Raw genomic sequence first — 22,743 nt, forward strand, 5'->3', positions numbered from 1 at the left:
TTTTTTTAGTTATGATACATTAAATGTTAAGTTCATATCTTAACTCAATTTATGGGTAGTGTATACCTTTCAAAGACAGGGACTGACAGGTCTGTAATTACAGCTTGCGTAAGTCCACATTTTTTTTTCCCAGTGAAAACAAATATGCAGACTACATGTACAATACTTCATTAAGAATCATAAAAAATTCTTCAGTATTTGACTGCATTATAATTTTTAATTTATTTATTTTTCTTACAAGATAAAGATAGAAAAGTCTTGTTATCTCTACTTTACAGGCCTAAAATGGAAGAGAATAAATATTAAGGCCTGACCTTCAAAAGGTTTTAGTTACTTTACTCAAAATATTTATATATTTATATGTATAAATGACTTGTTCAAGGTTGTATGGGAAATATGGAGAAAAGTAAGGTCTCAAATTCTAGGATAGTGCCCTGTGTAATAGCCTTAGTAACATACTACTATAAAATATTACTGAAATCCCCAGAGGGAATAGGAAGAGAGAAACAAAAGAAAAGAAAAAATAAAGTTATTTAGAAAAAAGTGTTACATGATGGTTTAAATCTGACTTCACTTCCAACTTTTTATTTATTTATTTGTTTGTTTGTTTGTTTATTTGAAAATTGAAAGTATAAAGTATTTTGTAGGACTGTGTGGCAAGTCAGTTCACCTACAAGTGCACTTGAATATTTCACTCCCTTTTGCAGGTCCTCAGAAGTATATGAGTGCTTTTCATTCTGCCGAATAAATGCTTGCTACAGGGTGCAATCACTGTTCCAAGGATCCTTTGTTGTAGGCTGTCACCCATGTACTTGAATTGCAGCTCTTTCTCTGAATAAACTGAGCTCTCTATCTGCATTTTTCCTACTCGCTTTCAGAGAATTTGACAAGTCACTTGATTAAAGATCATTTTTTCAAAGCACCCCCATCTCAAAGCTTCCTAAGTTCTTAGGCCCCACCATTTTTCATGTGAATGTGTTTGAGTCTGTTCCTAACAGAGAAAATCAGACTTTTTTCATTTCTTTTTTTTCATTCTTGAAATCAAATTGAACACAGGAAACAACAAGCAACACAAATACTGACTTCAAGGTTTTGTACCTGCAAAAGCTGAGAAATAAAACTACATTAAAACAATAGTTGCAATAGCCTTATGAAGTATGCAGAAGGTTATATTATTTTAGAGAAAACAGATGATCAGAATAATAATTAAGTATATAAATCCTATGCATTTCACTGTTTCTTTTATGAGATGCTGATCTCCTTATGAAGGGCCAAAGTGAAAAAATCTAATGTTCAGAAAGCCTGTGATATCTTGGTTATAACAGTTTCTAGGGTTAAGAACTGTGCAACACAGTCTTTGATATTCTGCACACTATCTATATGGCATATATTAATTCAGCAAGTAAATAGCACATTCATCTCTAGTCTCCTCTAACCTAATAATATTCCCAATGTACAAGATTATCTTTCTAAGTGTATAACTGCATACTAGTGATTTTATTTTAAAACACGGTCCCATGAGAGCTTATTATCAATTTTGAACCTGCCAAACTGAAGGAGGAGTAGAGGCTGTACAACGTGCTCTGGCATCTTTTGCTTTCATTTTATATGTGTATAACAGGCTGCTTTGTAAGGGCAGCCTGTGAATTACACATTGCATGCAGACACACATTAGGTAGGCACAACTATTAACTCACTCATATATACTCTCATGCACTTTTCCCCTTGCCCTGTGTTGCAGGCTGGGGAGCTAGTAAGGCAGCTGGTAATACTGCTCCTCTTTTGTATGCCAGGGAGCTTGAGCAGCAAACACTTCTCTCAGTGGTACAGCAGCTCTGCATTATCTTGTGCCCCAGTGACAAAGTAAGCTAGAATTTAACTTATTTTGGAGCCCCCCTATTTTAAATTAACTATTTTGATGCAGTCTTATAAAGAAAAGCAAAAATCTTGTTCAGAGCTCTATTGTAGCAAGACTGCTTTATCCATAGTCTGATCCTTAAGGATTACAACAGTGTTCTCATACAAAACACTGTTACTACGCTTAAATGAGAGATCTGCCTTCAAATCTGTAACAACTCTGTAACAACTCTGACAGCAGTGACTTTTTTTGGCACTGAGACCTCTGAAAGAAATGTGAGATAGTAGGATGAAAGACCACGGAAAAAAAGCTAGGAGTGAAATTGTTTTCCTGCAAAGTGAGAAGCTGCCAAGTGCCAATCTTTCTACAAAAGGGACATTTTAATAGAACACCTAACTTGTCTCAATCACCTCTCAAGGCCTATACTTCCATTTTAAAAATGACAAACTGTCACTACAAAGCACACAGTTAAACTTTTTAAAGCAAAATCAGTTTTTTAACTGTCAGTTATGATGAAAGATCCCCACAAAGACATACAGTTCTGTTTAGCCTAGCCAGTATTTTAAAACACAGATTCCAAAACCATGCTCTGCAGGCCACTGATGCCCAATTGCTGGTTAACACTGCATACTCAAATAATGTAGAAGTTGATGCTAAGGCTGATAGTTTTCCATGAGAAACTGTGAAGATTAATATAAGCCAGGAAACGGCTCTAAAAAGTTGTACTCACTCAAAGTTACTGCGTAACAGAAGCAAACATGCACTAGCTTTAACTGTTTTCCTGAGCATTTACTTGTAGCCTGAAAATGATAGTTTCCTCGAAACAGTCCTTAGGACAAGGAAAAGTCCCATGCAGGGCAAGAAAATACCCCATGAAACACGAGAAAACGTGTTTTTTTGTTTGTTTGTTTTTGTTTTTTCCATTTAACTTATACCACAGAGAAGTGGTCTGTATGCTCATTCATCTCAACCATTAGTGCTTCATTGAAAATGTGTGTTGGCAAAATCAAGGACTCAAGATAGGAAATACTGGCACAAAGATTCTTTTTATACAAGATAAATCTCTACTTATCTAATTCCAAATTACCTTTGTTCCAAGAAGTAATTTATTTCCAAATCCTGATGACCCGCAAGACTAAGAGGTCTCAGATTCCTTTAAGATCTTGTAACAACTCCTCCAATGAGGAGCATTTTAGGCAACTCCCAAAATGTCCTCATTCTCTCCCTCCTTTCTGTCTGCTTCTTTGGGATTATAATTATTATGAGACCATGCAGTTTACACAAATATGAAATGGGCATCCCCAAGAAATCTGTAGGTTTTCTGGAACAACACTAAAGTTGCTTTAGGATGTATTTGGCATCTATCAAGTATATCAAACAGAGAGAAATGACCTCTTGAGATTTATTTTGCTTAAAATCCTCAGTTTTACAAAACAAAAACACAGAAAAGCTGCTCTGGAACTAGAAGAAAGTTTTTCTTTCTCCCTTAAGAAAACATGTGCAGTCTAAACATCAAAGAAGACTGAAAAAGGAGGAAAAGATAGCATGAATTCTACTAACTAAAAGATGTTTAGCAACACTTTGGTTTGATAATTGGGCTACATCATTCGCAGAACCCACAGATCATTTCGATTTAATGGGAGCCAGCTGCCATGGCAACTGAGATTCTTCTTGCCATCACTAGCTCCTGCAGCTGCTGAAGTTACTTCACTGATCTGGCACTGCTGCAAATACCCATGGCTGTGTCACGTCTTGTGCTGAAACCTAGTTTTGTGTCTGCTGCACACGCTGTGCTTGGTAATGATATTACAGGGGAGCTGCTGACAAATTACGCTTGACACAAGTCTGATGCCAAAAATCAGCCTTAACGTGTTTGTGAGAACTGTTCATTGTTTCTTAAGCCGACGGGATATAAAATGGATTTTTGCATCTTTCTAAAAAAGGAAAAATGCTTTTTAAAACTATATTGCTGTTAATAATTACATGCAAATGCGTTTTAAAGATAGGACTCCATAACAAACATTTTGTTGTTGCATGTCACTCAGCTGAAGTTATCACATCACCCTATCTCACCTTTCCACATCTTTCATCCATTAAAAATTTCAGAGTCAATTTCTTTCAGTTCTGTCTCCAAACCTTTTATCTGTGTTAGCACAGTGATTTTTGTACAAACCATCTCTGGTCTGTTCTTTGTTGCTATGGTATATTTGGCCAATCCTGACTCCATAAATTCACTTCCTCACAGGCCTGGCCATATTTTTGTTTCAAATACTCTTCTGGAATTTATGGGATGCTTTTTTTTTTCATAGATCATATAGGTAGAAGCGGTTGTTGTTTCATCTGCTTTGACCTCCCAGACAAAATGATCTGCACAATTTCTCTGAAAACAATTGCACTTGAACCATTAAACTTTTCTTGTGGTGGAGGATCTGCCCCAAGCCTTCCTTATAGCTCTTGTTAGATTAGCCCAAGGATAACAGGGAAATATTTTGATTTTATGCATTCTTTACTTTCTAGCTATTACCTCTTGTCTGTTCTATCTTTTTTCTGATAGGACCACAATAGCAAAAAACTGCATAGCAAACTGTATTATTTCTCAGCAGTGGAAGAGTGCCAGATCTGTTGAGTACACTGAAGGTCATCACCCACAAATGATTGTGGCACAAAGCATCTCTTAGCTCTCTTAAAAATTTCTGTTCCTGGGGAAGGGGCTGCAAGACACAGCCATGTACCATTTACTAGGGCTTCTCCAAAAATAATGCATCCTTTTTTATCGTTTTGGCGCACTGTGTCAGAGGCAGATGATGGTGGTAAGACAACAGAGGTTTAATCTTCCTGCCAATATTCCATTACAATTTGTTACCATGAGACAGATGGCAGCCGAGGGGCAGTCTGACAAAATGGCGTCTGACATGGAAGTGTGTATGAAGCAAATGAGTGGAACTGAATTCCTCAAAGCAGAAAAAATGGCACCCATTGACATTCATTGACACTTGCTGAAACTTCATGGAGACCAAACAGTGGATGTGAGCACAGCTAGCTGGCAGGTTGTGCTTTTCAGCAGAGGCATCAGTGACACGAAAGGCAAGCTATGTCCTGGACAGCCATGCATAGCTGTCACACCACAAAATGAAGAGCACCTTAATCATCTTATCCATGCAAATCACCTAATGATGATGACTATGTTGCATAACAGTATTTTGTAGCTGAGAAATAGCATCACCAGATAGTGTTATTTTCTCATTGTATCTGCTGTATTTTCTAGGAGGCATTACTTTCAGAGAACATACTTATATCTATCTGCTTCATTCTTAGCTGAAATATTTGAGCTAGTGACAAAGACTCAGCTTTCTTCATATATTAATCAATCAGTGATATAGAATGTAAATTTTGAAAGTATTTTATGTAACTGACATGAAGACTAAGCGTTTTTAGAAAATGTTTCAGAACCTTCTGTTTCACTTCATTTTTTCTCTTGTCCGTATATGTAATCCTTCATTTAATGATATGCAAAACCTTTTAATTTAAAAATCGAGTCCATGGTCTGACATGCAAGTAAAAATGAAGTAAACTTTTCTTCCTACTTGTGTTATCCTTCTAGAAGAAGGCAACTATGCATTTGCACATTTTTCTGGTGATTGAGTACACTTTGTTTCGAGCCTTGTATTTCATAGGGAAAGATTTGCTGTTTCCATAGGAAAAAAAGCTGGCAAAAAATATGTTCTGGAATAGAATTATTCCACCATCAAACAGATGTAAGTTTCCAATGGTTTTGTGTGTGCGTGTGGAATAGAGCCCTGTTATAGCAGCTTTTTTATTGCAAAGGTTTTAAAATATGACTCATGGGTGTTTTGTCAGTGGAGACATTTGTAAAAGAAGTTAGAGCGTTTTCTTTAAAAGATGTCTGTTAACCCTGATTTCAAATGTTTACATACAGTTTACATTAAATAATCTCTTGATTCAAATAATCTGAAAGCAAGTTGCTGTAGATTAAAATCACTTGATCACATTTTTGTTCAACGTCTCATATGACATCTATTACTGAATATAGGCCACTTTTAAAGTAATGTGGAAATTGAATTTTAAATACATTTTCTGCCTAAATATATGACGTCACAAGATGTGTAAACGCACATTTCAATTAAATACAAACATTTCAAGTTAAACATATAATTAAAACCTTTTATGCCCCAGAGATTAAAATAACAAAAAAATAAATAAATCAAGTAACCGTGAATTCAGTCACCCACTGCAAAGTGAGATAAGATCTTTAGAGAAACAGCAACAAAAGTAAATAGATCAGAATACTGAGAAATTTCATAAGATGTATATTAAATCATTATGCATGCTGAAATGACCATTTATTTTGTTAAGAAACACAGCAGTAACACTTAAAAATTGGAAACTGAATAATTATGTATCTATTAACTCTTGAACTTACAGATAAACACTAGGTTCTCTACTTTCTTGTAAATGAGCCACTGCTTTTCTTCTTGGGGAGCAATGACTAAGCCAAGGATCATTTGGGAAAATCAGTTGGGGATTTAAAATAACAGGGAGAAAAATACATCTTACTATCTACTTGCTCTAGTAGATTTTCTGCCAAATTCTTCCCGTTTGTTTTCATGAGAAAGAGTAACACCACCAAAAATGAAATTTTTCTTTCATTAGAGGCTCTAAATGTCAGCAAAAATAGTGATAATCAGAGGTAAAGAAGTGTTCTGCCAAATCATAATTTCAACAGAATATTCTTTGTTCATTTAACCAAATATCTTGCCAGAGGTAGAACACTATTTTACCAAATCATAGGACTAACATTTCCAGTAAATAAACAGAAATGAATTGGTCATTCTTCATACCATCACCAGAAAACAGATTTCAGGGTTTTCTAATTCTGTCTATAGTACAAATCCATTTTTCTAACCTTCCCTTCTTCATTCTCCTGTACTTCAAATAATTTTGCAAGGAACAGTTAAGAGATAATCCAAAGTCAGCTAACCAGTTTCAGTTGTCAAGTGCCAAAAAGCTTTCAATGATTGAACAAAATAATCCAAAAGTCTAACAAAGTTTAAATCTTTCTTAGAAGATAAGGTGAAATATATTTAAAGTGAAATACATTTTTAAATGTCCTTTATTCAAAAAGGAAATCACAAAAAAATGAGTTTTTCATTGATATAGTCATGGTTTGTAGTTATTATCACATAAAATAAGAATCATTGCTTGATTCCAGTAAAATATGTCAAACATTTCATCAGAGACCACTGAAGTCTTCCCTTCTTGTGTAACAGTGGAATATGAAGCTACCCCTCTGCTCGCTATGATTTGATGATTTTCAGGGGTTAGATTTTGAAGTACTTTACTGTGCATTTCATTTCTGTGGTCATGCAGTTTTTAATTGTAAATTACTTCTGATTAAGTACTCAGAAGGAGTATTTACTGTCCTTGAATCCTCTAATTGGAAAAAGAAGCTTGAGGCATCAAAAGTCTTACTTTTCAAGCAGCCACAAAGAATGTCAGTGACTCAGAAAGCTTTCCGTATTAATATGAGAAAGAAGGGAAAAGGAAAATGATAACAGAATTCTGAATGTTGTTCTTCTGATGTTCTACATCTTCTGAGGCCTACACTTGCATTGTGAGATCATTGGACTAAACAAGCTGAAGACACAGCTGCTTCTCAGAAACTGAATACAACTTTATTCAACCGCTTTCTGAAAATGGATGTGATCCTGGAAATTGCAACAACTGGAAAAAAGTCAAAATAAACGTGCAATTCCAGTTACTCAAAATGAGATAACAGAAATCATGGCTTTTCAAATTGTGAGGAGTGTTTTCACAGTGGTTTCTTGTAAACAGTAACTGATTGTGGCTGGTGAAACAGCAAACTTCCTGGACAAAATACAACTGACTTTGTTCAAGCCTACGTGGATAATGTCAGAAGGCTCATATAGAATCCACATTATGCAGTGGGAAGTTGTTAAAATGGTAAAGATACAATATTTTATTCAGTCCTGAGGTTCACCAACTGTCATGAAATCTACTGTGAGAATTTCAACACTGTGGAAAGATCCATATCATAAAAAGGAGCAAAAAGGGGAAGACAAGAGCTCAGTTGTGCATTGCAATGGCTGTGCTAGGAATTTGGCTTGGGTAGAGAAGGAAAAATACTGCTGTTGAATCTAATATCCCTCTAATTATTTGCCAAACTGCCAATTTTAGTTTGATACAAATGAGATAATATTCATCGGGCCACATAAAGAAGAGTAATGATGACATCATAAGGAGTTTCACCAAAAGAATTCTGTATATAGGGGTAAGAAGTGGCTTTAATTTCTGAACTGACTAGCATGTGGTACAATGGGAAAACTGGGAGAGATGTAGAAAAATCATTTTAAATGATTGTTTGAACTGATTGCAAAGTATTGTGAGTTTTAAAAATCACTCTTTTCTACTCTAAGTTTATGGAAAATTTCCAGACAGGGTAGACCTAATTTCTAATGCAAGTTGCAGCAAAAGAAGGAAAATCTTACTTCTGTCCACTCAAATAGCTAAAATCTGGAAATAAGATATCAAGTAAAGATTAGCATGTTGTAATTCAAATGTCAGAATAGGACTGCAGTGAGAGTTTTCATAAGTACCATTTCAGACTATGAATGCAACGAGGAGCACTCACCTGATAGGTTATGCCAGAAGTGCTCTAGCTAAAGAATTCTTGGCAGAGAAGCCAGGCTAAAAATCTGTGAAGGGTGTAATTTCTGAACTGACACAGACATTTTGTCAGGAACAATTTGCCCAGGGTTATATTCTATGACATTCACCAAAAAGATGTGAAGTGAGAAATTTTTGGATGTGTCTGAGATTCCAAGAAAGAGAAAAGTTTCAAAGAAAGTAGGGCAGACAAAACCAGACTGCCAAGTTCAACAAAGTATTTTATGACTTTTTTTGTGTGTGGGTCTCAGGTAAATTTATTTGCCAATGTTCTGCACTCACTCAAACACTGAACAAAGAGGTGCCAATTATTTAAGATCTGGGAAGTTAAAAAGATGTCAACCTGAATAGAGACATCCAGACATCTTTGACTTAATGGTTCTAATTGCAAACATGATTGGCCAATTTTCCAACTTTATCAGTATTATATCATATTATAATTTTTATTGTTTCCTTTAGATTCATTCGCTTCAATGTGCAAGAGAGATTCTGAATGAGGTAAAGGGGGGACGTGAGGTTGAAATGTGAGACAAAAGGGCTGTATGGAGGTAGCACTGTTTGAAAAAAAAAATAAAAAATCCAGAATGTTTCCAAAAAACTGAGTCACAAAAGAAGTCCTTCTGCATGTGACAACTACTAGCAAACAACTGTCTCTTCATAAGCTTTAGCACTTACCCAAGCACACTTCTCTACTCTGTAACCAATGCTCCAGGTGCAGCTGGTAAACATTAATGGAATCAAGGTGAAAGTATTTCATGGCCAGTAGCCCAAGTGATAGAGGATCAGGAGACAGGAGTTGTGAGCCTAAGATTCACTTGGTGAGTGGGAGTTGGTGGGTCAGTATGAGTTGATCCTTGCAAGGCAGTGTGAGCTCATGAGAAGTCTGTCAATGTCAGCTCAGGAATATGTATATTTGTTTAACTATAAAGCAAATTCAAGCTGGTTTCAGAAGCAGTGAAGGTGGTAACTGGGCTTGGCAGTACTGATAATGAATGGTGTCTTGGTGTATTTAAGTACTGTCTTCATTGTAATGAACTGTGGCTTTGATCTACAATTTAACAATCATGATAGAACTTGCACATTGTTTTTTTTCATAAGCATGTAAAATAATAACAGCTTGCAGGTGTTGCTGAAGAGCGCATTTCAAATCACTTGATGCGAAGATCACTGGACCTCTTCAAATCTGTGAGTTGTTTTTTTGTTTTCTCCTCGTATTTAAAAGCTTAAATGTTAATGGATGTACCCTACTGTGACTGAGTTTGTCCTACTATTAATAAAGTGAGATAATACATTCCTATTCCAAAAATTCTCTTTACATGCAAGAGAATAAGAAGGATATATCATGATTTGTGAGTTTTCTGAGATTTAAAGGACTTCTCAGATTCAAGAACTGTATCCTGCCCTTCAGCTTTCACAAAATCATAGAATTGTAGGGTATGGAAGGGATCTCAGCGAGTCCAACCCCCTGCCCAAGCAGCTCCCTAGCCCAGGTTGCACAGGTAGGCGTCCAGGCGGGTCTGGAACATCTCCAGAGAAGGAGACTCCACCACCTCTCTGTGCAGCTGTGCCACTGCTCCGTCACTGCACTGTGGAGAAGTTCCCATGCACGTTTGTGTAAAACTTCCTATGCCTCAGTCTGTGTCAGTTTCCCCTTGTCCTATTGCCACACACTGCTGAAAAGGGTTGGGCCTCATCCCTTTGCCTCTCACACCACTGACAGATAAATCAGATAAATGTAAAAGTCAAATGGAGAGTATATATATAATTATGAAAACAAAAAATGTAGGTTTTTATACATGCAAGGATGAGCATTTTTAATTTTTAAATTTGTTTTGGATTTGCATAAGTATAGTCCAGAATTTTTACGGCAGTGTGATAGCATCAATGCCCTGTTTGTGGATGTTCCTGAACTAGGTCTTCACCAAGAAAGGCATGCAAGGGGAATCAAGAATCTTCCACGATTCAATCTGTATTTGAAACTATCTTATTTCACAGACAGATTCAGTATTCTGTGTGTGTTTACTGAAATGCAGCTATTCTTTTGTTAGGTTTTGAGATAAATTGACAGCCTTTTAAAATTTTTTGCTGATGCTTGGACTTCTACCCACAGGGCAGTGCCACTGCTGCTCTGAACTCCAAGTTGTCTGAAGTCAGCAAAGTTGCAGCTGTGAACACCACAACCAGCTTTGATGTGGATTTATCACCTATCTTCCTCACTACATTTGTTTGGGAGGGAAAAAAATTAAAAGCTGGTGAAATTGGGTACAGCACTGGAAGATGTTAAGTGACTGGTGGTTGTGCTTTGCTGGAAAATGTTTTCTGAAACCACCCATGTTTTTTAATGAAATCTGAAGTAGTTAATTACTTGATCTTATCCTGCTTCTGTAGGTGTCAACAAAAACATTCATTACATTCAAAATGAAGACAACAGGAACAAACCCTGCAAGATTTGAGTGTTCCCTTGAGCCTGTCAGCACTGAATATATTCAGTGTGCTGCAGAATCTGTCTTCTTCAACAGGCCCCACAAAGGCCTGTTGTTCTGAGCCCTGAAACCAAATATACTCCTATTTCTAGAGCTTTCAGTTACTCATGCACCAAAGAAATGTTCTGTGGTGGTGGCATATATAGGAGTGGAATGCTCCGAAAATGCAACCTGGAATTACTCTCTGCTTCAGTGGTGTTGCTATGATTAATAACAGCTGAAGATCTGGCTTAACTTCTCTTATAACTACATCCTCAGCATGCACTTTACTTAAATTATGCTATTTGTTATACCTAACAGACTTTCTCTAAGCTGGCAATTCACTTCTAGCCTTAAAAGAGATGATTTAAAAACATTATAGATGGCAGAGATGATGGGGTAGGTGGAGAATATTTTGTTAGTCAGGCACAACTGGTGGTAGTACTGAATAAAAGGAACTCATTTAGATACCATGGGCCCAGAGGTAACAGTTGCAGTTCTTAAAGCTGCAAGTTCAGAGAGTGGCTCTTTTGCTGAAATTCTCTTTGTTTCTGGCCTTTCTGCTCTCAAGGTAGCCAGAAATGCTCTTTCCTTTTAGGCAACAAGTTCTTCAGTTAGGCAACATTAAAGAACTTCTAGAAAGGTTTTGGCCCCATTATGTCTATCTCAGATTAGACAATTGAGGTTACTTCAGCAATGAAGGAGGCATGGGGTGGTGGTGGTGGATGTCTCTGTGCCTTGTGCTGTGGCTGTGCAGAGCTAACATAGGAACTAAGTCCTGCTGCAGCCTCTCACTCATGTAGGGTTTGAGATCCCCTCACACAACGCAGGGACACCTGACAACTTCACTGGCAGCCCTCCTGGGCTGTTTTGGAATTACACTGCAGAAAGAACATTTGAGTAATCCCTGAGCAGATGTTTGCACAGCTCTTACTGCCAGCATGGCTCTTGGGAGTTAAAGCCAGGTCTGACTTTCCTTTATAAGGATGACGAAGCCAGACCTCTTCTGAAGGGAGCAGGATCAACCTGCATTACAAGGAAGCAGAGTATGTTCAGAGCACGCCAGAAATTTCTTATTATAGAAAAAAAAAAATCATTTCCAGAAATAGTTTTACAGTCCTGATGACTGTTTGCAGAGATTTGAGGAAATTGCATTGCAGTTATTAAAAGCAAGGCAGCATTAGCAGGCTGGTGGCTCACACTGGTTCATATCAGTGCTTATACAGCTGTGAGATACCTACTCCAGAGCTTAGACTCCAACTCAAGAAAAAAAGCTTATCATACTGTAATTGCATATGCATAATGTCATTCCTAAACTGTAAAACATCAAAATACACAATTAAATATGCATATGAACTGCATAAACAGTAAGATTAGATGATGTTTTGCTGACTCAGAAACTTATGAACATCTGAGTGGGTACATAGCTGAGAAGTTTATTTCTCAGTGGTATTTTTCTCTTTCCTTCCATACCCAAGAGTGACAGCCATGTGTTTTCTTTTAGGTAATGTTTACATAGAAACTGAGAGCTAAGATCCCTGGTTCTGCATCTCAAGTCTGGGACAAACTTATCTAAATAGAGTTGCTATTAAAAATATTCAAATCATCTGAGGAAAATGCATGAAAAATGCAATCTAAACTCAATTTTCTTTTCAAAAATGGTATGAAAGTAATTGATGAATAAAATGTGATCAGTCCAGATCTTTACAACTCTGTGGTAGTTTTCACATGATTTGTTTTTCATGCTACAGGCATCATGCAAACTGTAACTCCTATTTGGATGAATGCAATATTTTCAAGGGAATCTTTACACTTTTTTATCTGAAATATCAACACAGTAAATATGACATGAATTCTTAAGGTAGTAGGCACAAAGTACTGAGTGTAACAGGTCACATCTGTAGTAGATAGACTACTGCAGAAATATGCTGTCATCTGGCTTATTGCAAGTGCATTTCAAAGGCATGACACTGTAAACAACAACATGCTCTAATTAAAGGTGCTGAGTGACTGCAGGAAGGGATTAGAAGCAAACTTTTAGTTCCATTCACAGCTTTGCTGTTGACTTGCTATTTCACTCCCTTTTAGGTTCAGCAAATCAGTTACATTTGGGTTTATCATTAAATATGGGATAAAGCATGAGTAAACTTAAAACATAAGAAACTTCTACTAAACTGAGGAAATATTCTCTAGTGAAAAAAACATGTCATCACTTTACAATGAAGAAAACACTGTGTTTGTGGCCCTAGGTTTTCAAGGTTTATTAGTTCCTGTATTACTAGAGATATAATTTGTGATAAGGGAATGAATATTTAGTTTATACATAAATTATACTGTAATTTACTTAATACAACCTATAGGTAAATTGTATATTTAGGGAATTATTATTCAAGTTGGTAAGAAATTATAGCACAAAAGTTTTAATGTGTTTGAGCATTTCCAGAATTGCATTTATATCATCCTGAAGTGAAAAGGAAAAAATAACAATGAGTAAATATTTATTTTCTGCTTTAAAAGACAAGGAACGTGAGACTTGCACTGTTTGTGCTGTTTGACGCTAACACAATCCGTTTTAATTCTGTTAGGACACATTTTTCAGGTCATAGCCTGCTAGTTAAAATCTGATTTTCAGAAGAGCCTGCTTTCCATCTAGCCACTGAAAAAAGCCTTTCAGAAAGCATCTAGTATTTCATTACTCCAAGTGTGGTGCCTATGGCCAGACTTTCAAGTTCTTAACATAGTAGTTGCTGAAAAACTGGTCCATGTTGACAACCTATATGGTCAAAGCCAGGCACATACTACTTAATTCAGCAGACCTGCTTGGGATCTACAGTGAGATTAGATCCTGATTGCTTATGTTTATGTTGTATAAATAAATGCCTTTCTTCCCTCTATATGGGCATTGACTAACTAAGAAAAATGAAAATGCATATAAGGAAAATAAACTTCTGGAGGTAAATTTCTCATAAGTTTGTATTTTGAGCTGGATTTTTCACTGTTAAGAAAGGACAAGTCCTGAAACCTCTATGTGATTTCATAGCAGTCCCTCTCACATTGTTCTGTATGATTCCCTTATGCCTAATAACATGGTAATCTTTCCTCCATAGAGTTCCTTAACTATGTTTTTCTACATGGATGGCTATTTTCATTAAACTTGAAGCATTTTATCAAGTCTGAGGTTTCTGTCCCTGCACTGTGTTGAACTGAGCTGAAATGGATGATGGATTTACAAAACATGGAACCATGTGCATGATCTTTGCCAAGGCACAGCATGATTGCATGTAACTTGTATATACACTGAGGAAACTGGGGAAAAACCAACACCAGCAAAACAGTTATTCACTTCTCTTCTCTAGTGATCAGTTACTTTCTACCAATGTGATGCTGAGTACAATGTGATCTTTTTTTTTTTTACATTTATAAGAAAATATTCTGAAATGAAAAAGTATTTCTTTATTCACTGTTCACTAATCTTGAGTCCAGTGTGCAGAATTTTTACTTACTGTCACGTAAATAATTTTCATTGTTGACAAGCGGTGTAAGTGAAAAGATCCTTCTTAATTAGTCTAGGGGATTTAATGAGGAACTAGGAGGAAACTAGGCCTATTCTATTCTGAAAGTTGTTATTCTTTTCCCAGTCTGACACTACAGAAAAAATGTGTTACAAGGCCCTGTCACCTACTACTGCTCCTGCCTTGGTTCTGAAGGCATTATTGCAAGCTTTTCTCTACAGAGTTTCCCCAAAACACCACCTGGGTCACAGGAGTCCTTGCCTGAGTCTTAATGACTGAGGTGGTAGGCTTGCACCCTAAAGCCAAATTTGTTTTCCATCTATGAGATCACCTTGTGCCTGTTCCCTGTGGGAATGTAGTAAGTGATTCTTCTCTGCAGAGAGAAGCAGATTCTACTGTGGAAGAGTTTTACTCGCAACAGAGTGAAAATGGTGTAAACAACAAAAAAAAAGAAATTGTTTGTTTAAAGGACAGACTTGGCATGAAGTAATCTAGAAACTAACCAAACTAAACAGTTGTATTTACAGAAAGGAAACAAATGTTCCCATGTCACAAAAGACATTTTGTGGGTCCTTGCCTAGGACTTAAATTTCACCCCTCTTGATATTTCAGGAGGGAAAGAGATCTCTCTGCCACTCTCAGAGCCCTTCTTCCAAGTCTCTTTTGGCAACCACATGCTCCTCATTTAAGAAAGCTCTCGCCCTGGTATTCTTCAGTCCAATTTTCCAGTTAGCTATTCACATTAATGATTTGATTGGATGATTCTTTTTTAAGATTTTACTCACTAAATGCTACTAATAAAAAAACCCCAACAACCTACAAACACAAATGAAACAAACAATTCCCCCCACACCTCTCTTTTAAAAATAATTTAATAAGACTCTTATAACATTCCACTCATGTAAGGGCATGTTATACTCATTCCTTCACTAACATAAAAACTACAGGAAAACCATGACATTTCTCACGTTATTGATAACGTTCTAATCAGAACAACTGTGTTTTTGCCAAGTCTTTTTGATTTATTTGTTTTCTAACAAATTTCAGTTTTTGATCCAGATCACTGTGGAGAACTGATTTCTCTTTTTTTTTTCAGAAGATATAATAAACATAGGTATAACCTCTGCTACTCAATATGTTTACCCTACTGAATTCTTTGCTGCGCAGTGCTGTTTTAGTTGGGCCTATTGCCTTCAGCAGTTTTAGTATACATTCCTGCTGTGGGCTTTGGCTGTAGTTTCCCATACAGTACTGATTCCACAAGTTCTGTGTTTATTAAAATGCAACAGATGCTTTTTAAAAAACAAGTCTTCACCTTGAATGAAGTCTAAGATGTTCTGCTAAGGATATATCATGATTTGTGAGTTTTCTGAGATTTAATGGTGCACAGGACTATATCCTGCCCTTCTGCTTTCACAGAATTGTAGGGGCTGGAAAGGACCTTCAGAGATCATGGAGTCCAGCCCCCTGCCAAAGCAGCTCCCTAGCCCAGGTTGCACAGGTAGGCGTCCAGGCGGGTCTGGAACGTCTCCAGAGAAGGAGACTCCACCACCTCTCTGTGCAGCTGTGCCACTGCTCCGTCACTGCACTGTGAAGAAGTTCCCATGCACATTTGTGTGGAACTTCCTGATATCTCTGGTTCACTGTTTATCGAGAAAGGTAGTTTTGCTCCACCCTACTGGTGGAGTATTCATTAGTATTTGTAAAGTCTGCTTTGTATTAGAAACTTCTGTTAGTCTAAATAATGTCCCTTAGGAATGTGATTTTTGGCAATATTGTATACTGGCAACAGCCCTAACATGAATGCAGAACTGGCAGCATCAGTGCTTTTGCTGGTATAGATTATACTTAGGGTTCTGGAATCAGTACAACCAGCCAAAACTGCTCCTGCCAGCATAATTATAGTATAGTATGTTGGTGCTGTAGCATAGACCTGGCAGAAAACCAATTCTCACCCCCTCATCTCTCTTAGTTATTAAATATTATTTTGCTGGTAGGTGAAGGCAAGCTGTTACCCCATATGTAAACATCTTTGGCCAGAATAGTCTCTGTTACGGAAGCTTTTCTTTCACTGGGAGAGAGAGAAGAGAACCTGTATTTGGCTATGTGTGAGTGGCTTATTTATATCCAGAATGACCCGACATTATAACTTTTTTTCCTCTCACATGTATACACAAATCATGGTGTAGTAGCCACAGCTAATTTTCAGGAAAATCACTAGGTTACTGTCTTGTAGCTTGGGATTTGTGATTCTTCTTTCCTAGTGACTTGATGGGCAGGGGCTTCATATTTTATCTTTTGTAAGGATCAACTGAAACAATGGGATGAGAACAAGATGAAATGTTCATTAAAACCCTGGTGTTTATCATTCTGATGAGAACTGCAACAGAACTGAGGACAAGTCCAAAAAAGATACTCTGCTTTCTGCCCAGCTATTAAAATTGTTGAAAACAAAATATATTTACAGAGCGGAAGTGATCCCTTTGACCCTGTAATCATTGCTGGTCTTAGACGTCAAAATATGCAATTATTTAAACAAACAAAAAGGAAAAATAAGTAAAGAGTAAGGCACATATAATCAAATGAGAAGTGAAGACATGATGGCAACTTCCCATATGTGTTATGTTACATCGAGACAGAATATGACTGTTTCCACTCCTGGGCTTTCCAGGATTCTGCCACCATTGCCAGTAAAGTTGCAAAAGCCAAAGGATGTGGCTTGGTGGCATTCACCCCATTTCAAAGTAAGTGTCCCATGACGTTGCTTGTGCCCTGCAGCTGGCAGCCTGCCTGCTGCTGAACAACTCTTCTGCCCTTTCTACACTAGTGAATGTGTTCCTGTGGGTTCAACCATCGCGTTCAGCTTGCACCCAGGACTTCCTACATTGCCCAGGTATCCTCAGCTTCCAGATCTTCCCTCTTAGGCCCCATTTATATCCAGAAATATTCCTCCTTGAATTCCACTGATTTCAAGACAGAAACATATCTGTGAAGTAGATTGAGATGAGCAAGCAAACAAAAAAAGTAAAAAAATATATTGCCAAATGAGCCTGTGAACATCTGCTATGGCATTTGTCTGTGTGTCCAATATGTGGGTTTCCCCTGTGTGTAAACAGTGCAGTTAATTAAACTCACAAAACTGCTTACTAGCTGTCTTGTACAGAACACAAAGATAAATTATATTACTACTCAAGCCCTGTTCTGATACCTAAAGGTGAACTGGAATCCTGTAGGTGCTTCACATGGGTCAGTAAGGTCCAAAAAAGATACAGGTACACACATCATCTGTAGTATTTTCCTAGCTGAGGAACAGTTGAGAAGCAGATTAGCTTGACTGAGTTTTCATTCATCCATCTGAAAAATCAGATATTCTGTAAAGGTGAAATCTCTTTGTTCTTTCAGTCAAAGAACAGATTGTCAAAAACATATGTCTACTGTGAACTAACATTCCTTCTCTGAGCTAATGGCGATCTACTCAGAGACATGAAGTCTCAGGAAGGTGTTTTATCTAAATAGAAATTTTAAGGAATAATCTGATAGAAATGGGGTTGAAATTTAGAAATTAGGATACCAAAATCTTCCTTCCTGTTTAAATGATATTACTGTAACTGAATTTCAGCTTGTTTGGGGGTGTCATTGTCTTCTATATTAGAACTGAATAATCGTACCTCTCTCTCTCTCAAAAAATAATAAAATAAAATAAAATAAAATAAAATAATAAAGGAAAATCCTAAGAAAATTAACTATGTGACAAAAATTTAATATTTGTTTTCTCAGTATTTCCAAGCAAACTAACAAATGTCCATGGAAATGCTTCCTTCATCCTCCTGAAAAAAATCTATCTGAACTATGTTTTCAATTTCCAGACCTTGAGTTTCCAAACTCAGAAAAACAGTGAAAGTAGTAATCAATGAAGTTTTATGTAATAGTTTTAGTACAAAGTAAGTATCCCTGCTGCATTATTCATTGGTACTGTAACCTTCTACTTTTGACAGCAGAGAAGAGCCCTTTCAACAATATATCTAGTTGTTAAGAGCACTTAGAAATGGAACATCTCTTTGTTTATCTCTGTCACCATCAATGCCTCAGTTTATTATACAAAATAGGAAAGATCCCACCTCACAACCCCATAAAATCAGCTAGGAAAGTCTGTTTTCTGCATGACCATGTAGAAGAGAAAGTGTTGAATTCTCTGAAGGAACTGAACAATTGTAGGTGCTGCAAAGGAGCGACTCTTTAGTTGGAATGGTGTTGGCACTATTCCTGCTAATACATTTTCCCCTATATTTTTTACCAGATGAAACTATTTGCTGAACTTGATTTCACTTTTCTACTAGCCCTGGTTGAACAGAACCACATATTTTGGCAAATAATAGCTTTCTCTGTTTGAAGTTGCCCACCAGTATTGACAGCATCTGCTCCAGGATTCTGCTTTTCTACAATTTTTTTATTTTGGTTTCTACTTCAGCTTTTTGGAGGTTGGCTTAGAAAGGCTGTAAGGTCTCTTTTCATCAAAAGAAATCTTCAGCTGTGAATGTTAAATGCTAGTAAAATACTGCTGGCAAATAAGGACAGGACAGGACAGGACAGGAAAATCTTATGTCCTCCAACTACCCACAACATGCCTGCTTCAAAGAACATTTATCGTATCTCTCTGTGGCTGTGCTCGTTGTCTCTGTATCCTAATACTGAAATAAGTATTGAAATAATAATACTATGCTTGGGAAAACATGATTTTCTAAAGATCACGGGGCCAAAAGGAAATCTTTCTGCTTGGAATATCTCTGCCTTGCCTCCTGTGCAGATGTCTTCTCAAGCCATTGCCGCCCCTTGTTCCTCTGCTTCCTCATACCCAGTTGTCTGATTACCTTATGTGAACGGAGATCCCCAAACCGGTCCTACAGGTTCATGCAATTTTGGTCACTGTATTCATTGCCTGTAAATCTAATTATTTCTAACCCTGAGCTTTATCAGAAACCTGTCCTTTGTCCCCCTCCCAGCACATTCAACAGATCTGTAGTGTGGCATGTGAAAGCAGAAAATCTTAACCAGCTTCTGGTGGTGCATAAGAACACATTATCTTCCTTTTCCACGTGTGCCTCTCTCTCCTCCCCAGGGCGAAACTCCCGCACCACCTCTCCTGGTTTCAGGTGTAATCATAAACCAGCTGAAGGCAGTTGTGGGTAATGTAGTTTCTTCACTCTCTTCTGTCTTCTTGCACAAGTGGTGCAAGGTACTTGCGAGACTGCAAATTCCAGCAGGCATTGTTCAGCACCTCTCACAGACAGGCACACACCAGGTGTGGTCCTAGCAGCTAATCCAGCCCTCAGCACACTGGAATTTTTCAAAGCTGGAGCAAAAAATAGGTTCTGTTTCAACAGGGCTGATGTCCTGAGCCACGGCATAATTTGGATCTAAGAGAAGGCTCTTAGTTTCCAGAATGGTGAGTTATTTTCTTATTTATTTATTTATTTATTTATTTTTAATTTTTAAATGCCAAGTCTTTTTGTTTATTTGTTCAAATTTAAAATATTTCAGAGGCTGTGAAATATTGCAGTAATTGTCTACTCAGTACTAATGCTGCAGTCTGCTACTCTGTTTCTGGCTATAGTTAGTGCCAGGTACCTCTGAAGAAGGTGCAGAACCTTTGTATATTTTGGATTGCATGATACTGTATCCTACGGTAGTTTGAGATGTGTGGAAAAAGGCACTGTGCTTGCTAAGCACTACTGATTGCCATTTGTAAGAGGACAAATAGTAGTGAGCCCCTTAAAACTTCAAATTAACCAATGTTAAGCTGACCTTCATGTATTTCTTCTTTTGAGAAATAAGCCACTGATGGTTGGGTGGGCACGTGTGGTGCTTTTATTTACTGATTTACTTCCTTGTTGTTGGGTTCTTTCTTTCTCTTTCTGTTTCTCTTTTCTTCTGAATGAACAGAAACATTCCTGTTGATGCATGCAGCAATTGCTCTGGCCCCAAGTGCTTTGTCAGAGAGAGGTCTGGAACATGCAAAGGGGTGTGCTGAACACCACATCAGCATCTTCATTGTTAACAAGAAAGCTATTAGAAATCAGAAGAACAGAGTTTAAAGAGCGTGTATGCTTCTAACATTTAACGTGTTTGTTCTGTATTAATAGAATTCTTGAAAGGTTGTATCTCTAGGCTGTGCAGGAAAATGCTGACAGACCTTAAACAAACTCTCTACGGCTAAAAATGTGACAAGTAGAGCTGGCTAGTCTGTTTAAATAAAATAAAATCCCCACCCCAGAAACAAACAAAACAACCGCAAGTTTAAATGTAAGGCAAGGAAGAAACAGTTCTTGTTCTCTTCCCACCTGTTATTACTGCTCAGCTAGTAACACCTCTGCTTTGATAAAAATGTCTTAGTAAAAGGAGACTGTTGAGAATCTTAGAGAGCTTGAGAATCATTTGGGGGTTTATTTACTATGAAATGAAAATAGGTATTCTCCTGACTAAGTGAGGGAGGGAGGGGATCGTTTTTAGTGTGCAGATCATGGGAGGCACAGATCACAGTGGAAACAACACTCTCTGTGGCCCAAAACCATATGTTTGATGGAGGTTGATGTGAAATGCTCCAGTGAAGAACTTACACGTTGAAACTAGTTCAGTGGTGTCTGTTTTGGATGAGTGACATACAAGGAGATTTACGGCACAAATAGAAGCTGATTACTGTCTTTCTGGAAGCTGTAAAATAGTGTTTACACTGAGTATGTTAAAGATGAGGAACACCTTTGGTTGTACCCACTGAAGGGTTTAGTGCAACGATATCCTCTGGGAATGTGTTCAACAGGCTAATTACATATTGCAGTAGAAAGCTTATTGAGTATTTAAATGTTTGGTTTAAAATGTTATTCTGCCTCTCTCTGTTTTCTCTTCTTATTATGAGAATGGTTAATTGCACTTTTGTTATTCAGTTTCCCTTTAACTATGTCACAGGGACCTTCAGCTTGTAGCCCAAGAATGTTGGTGTTTGGCGGACTCTCTCTGAGGGATTTCTATGAAGGTATCACAGGGAAGCAAAAATTTTGAAATTTACTCTTTCACATCAGGTGCCTTTGTTTTCTATTTTCCACAGCAGATATAGTTGAGAAACTATCCATGTTCATGCTACTGTAAACGTTGGCATGAATCCTTGTAGAGGAAGCTTAGCCTTAAAGTATGAATGCAGAATAGGTGGATGACTCCAAAAGCACAGAGTGAAAGAAGATAAATCATGTTAATGAAAAAAACAAAGGACTGAATCCAAAGAATCAATCAGCCAATTGAATCTGATGGTCACTAAAGGATCTCCTGTGTAAATATTTGAGCTATTTGTCAGTGGCAGCTGTGGTATGTCAGATGTCTGCACCACAAACTCTGTGCTGTGTTCTAGAAGAAAAAGATGTAGAAAGCATAGATCTGTCTGGAATTACAGACTCTTCCATCTCTTCTACTATAAAATACTACATAAGATTTTAAATTACCTCCCAGCTCCAGTGATGGGAAATGGAATGTGGTTGGAAAAACAGAAAGGAGCTGTTTCAACAGTGTACCTGTCCTGATATTCCCATACTCTGCTGCTATTACAAAAAGTTTAGACTAATTTGACCTTACATCTTTTTAGCTTCTTCTAGGGAAGGATTCTTCATTCAAGTCACTCCCTTTCTTGAATTCTTTTCAGTTCATCTTCTTCAACTCTGTGCTTTCAATAGACATTTTTTTCACAAACTGAATTCCAGAGTAAAGCTGAGGTCATATATTCATTTGAAACACATATATGCATTGGCTCTGTAATATTTTTCCATTTTTTCATCTGCTTTTCAGTACAGTCCTGTATCTTATTTGATTTTTTGGCATCTCTGCACTACAGGCAAACGTGTCCAGGATCACGAGTAAACTTTTCCTAAGAAATTGCAACTCACTTAGATCTCAATCTGTAGGAACTTTGAAAAATTGCTCCTCCAAAAATCCCACTTGATGTTCTTATGTGCAGCAAAATCAATATGCTGTCCAATTTATTAACATTTCTGGTAGTTCTTCATAGTCTCTTGGAGAATGAGTAACCAAAGAATTCTGCTTTGTGAGCAAACACTTTCAACTCACTTGTTAGTGACCTTTCATTCTCACCCACTAGAACTTCAGTAAAGTGTCTACTTCAGGAAGAGTCTTTTGTGTACTTCAACTTTCTTAGGCACAGGAGTGC

At 37.3% G+C, this 22,743-nt stretch overlaps 2 protein-coding genes across 2 annotated transcripts in view; one reads left to right on the forward strand and one right to left on the reverse strand.

The window, feature by feature from the left end:
- The window catches only part of ITGB8 (integrin subunit beta 8), a 134,305-nt gene that overhangs the window by 70,315 nt on the left and 41,247 nt on the right, over window positions 1-22,743 (reverse strand). The window lies entirely within an intron of this gene.
- Window positions 19,881-22,743, forward strand: part of MACC1 (MET transcriptional regulator MACC1) — a 30,046-nt gene continuing 27,183 nt past the window's right edge. The window contains exon 1 of the mRNA XM_065752077.1: window positions 19,881-19,980. Within this exon, the coding sequence (XP_065608149.1) occupies window positions 19,978-19,980 (3 nt within the window). The 5' untranslated portion in view covers window positions 19,881-19,977. The remainder of the gene's footprint in view (window positions 19,981-22,743) is intronic.

Source organism: Cyrtonyx montezumae, unplaced genomic scaffold (genome assembly GCF_038088225.1).
Source record: "Cyrtonyx montezumae isolate F1298 unplaced genomic scaffold, pur_monq_1.0 scaffold_8, whole genome shotgun sequence".
Classification (NCBI taxonomy): domain Eukaryota; kingdom Metazoa; phylum Chordata; class Aves; order Galliformes; family Odontophoridae; genus Cyrtonyx; species Cyrtonyx montezumae.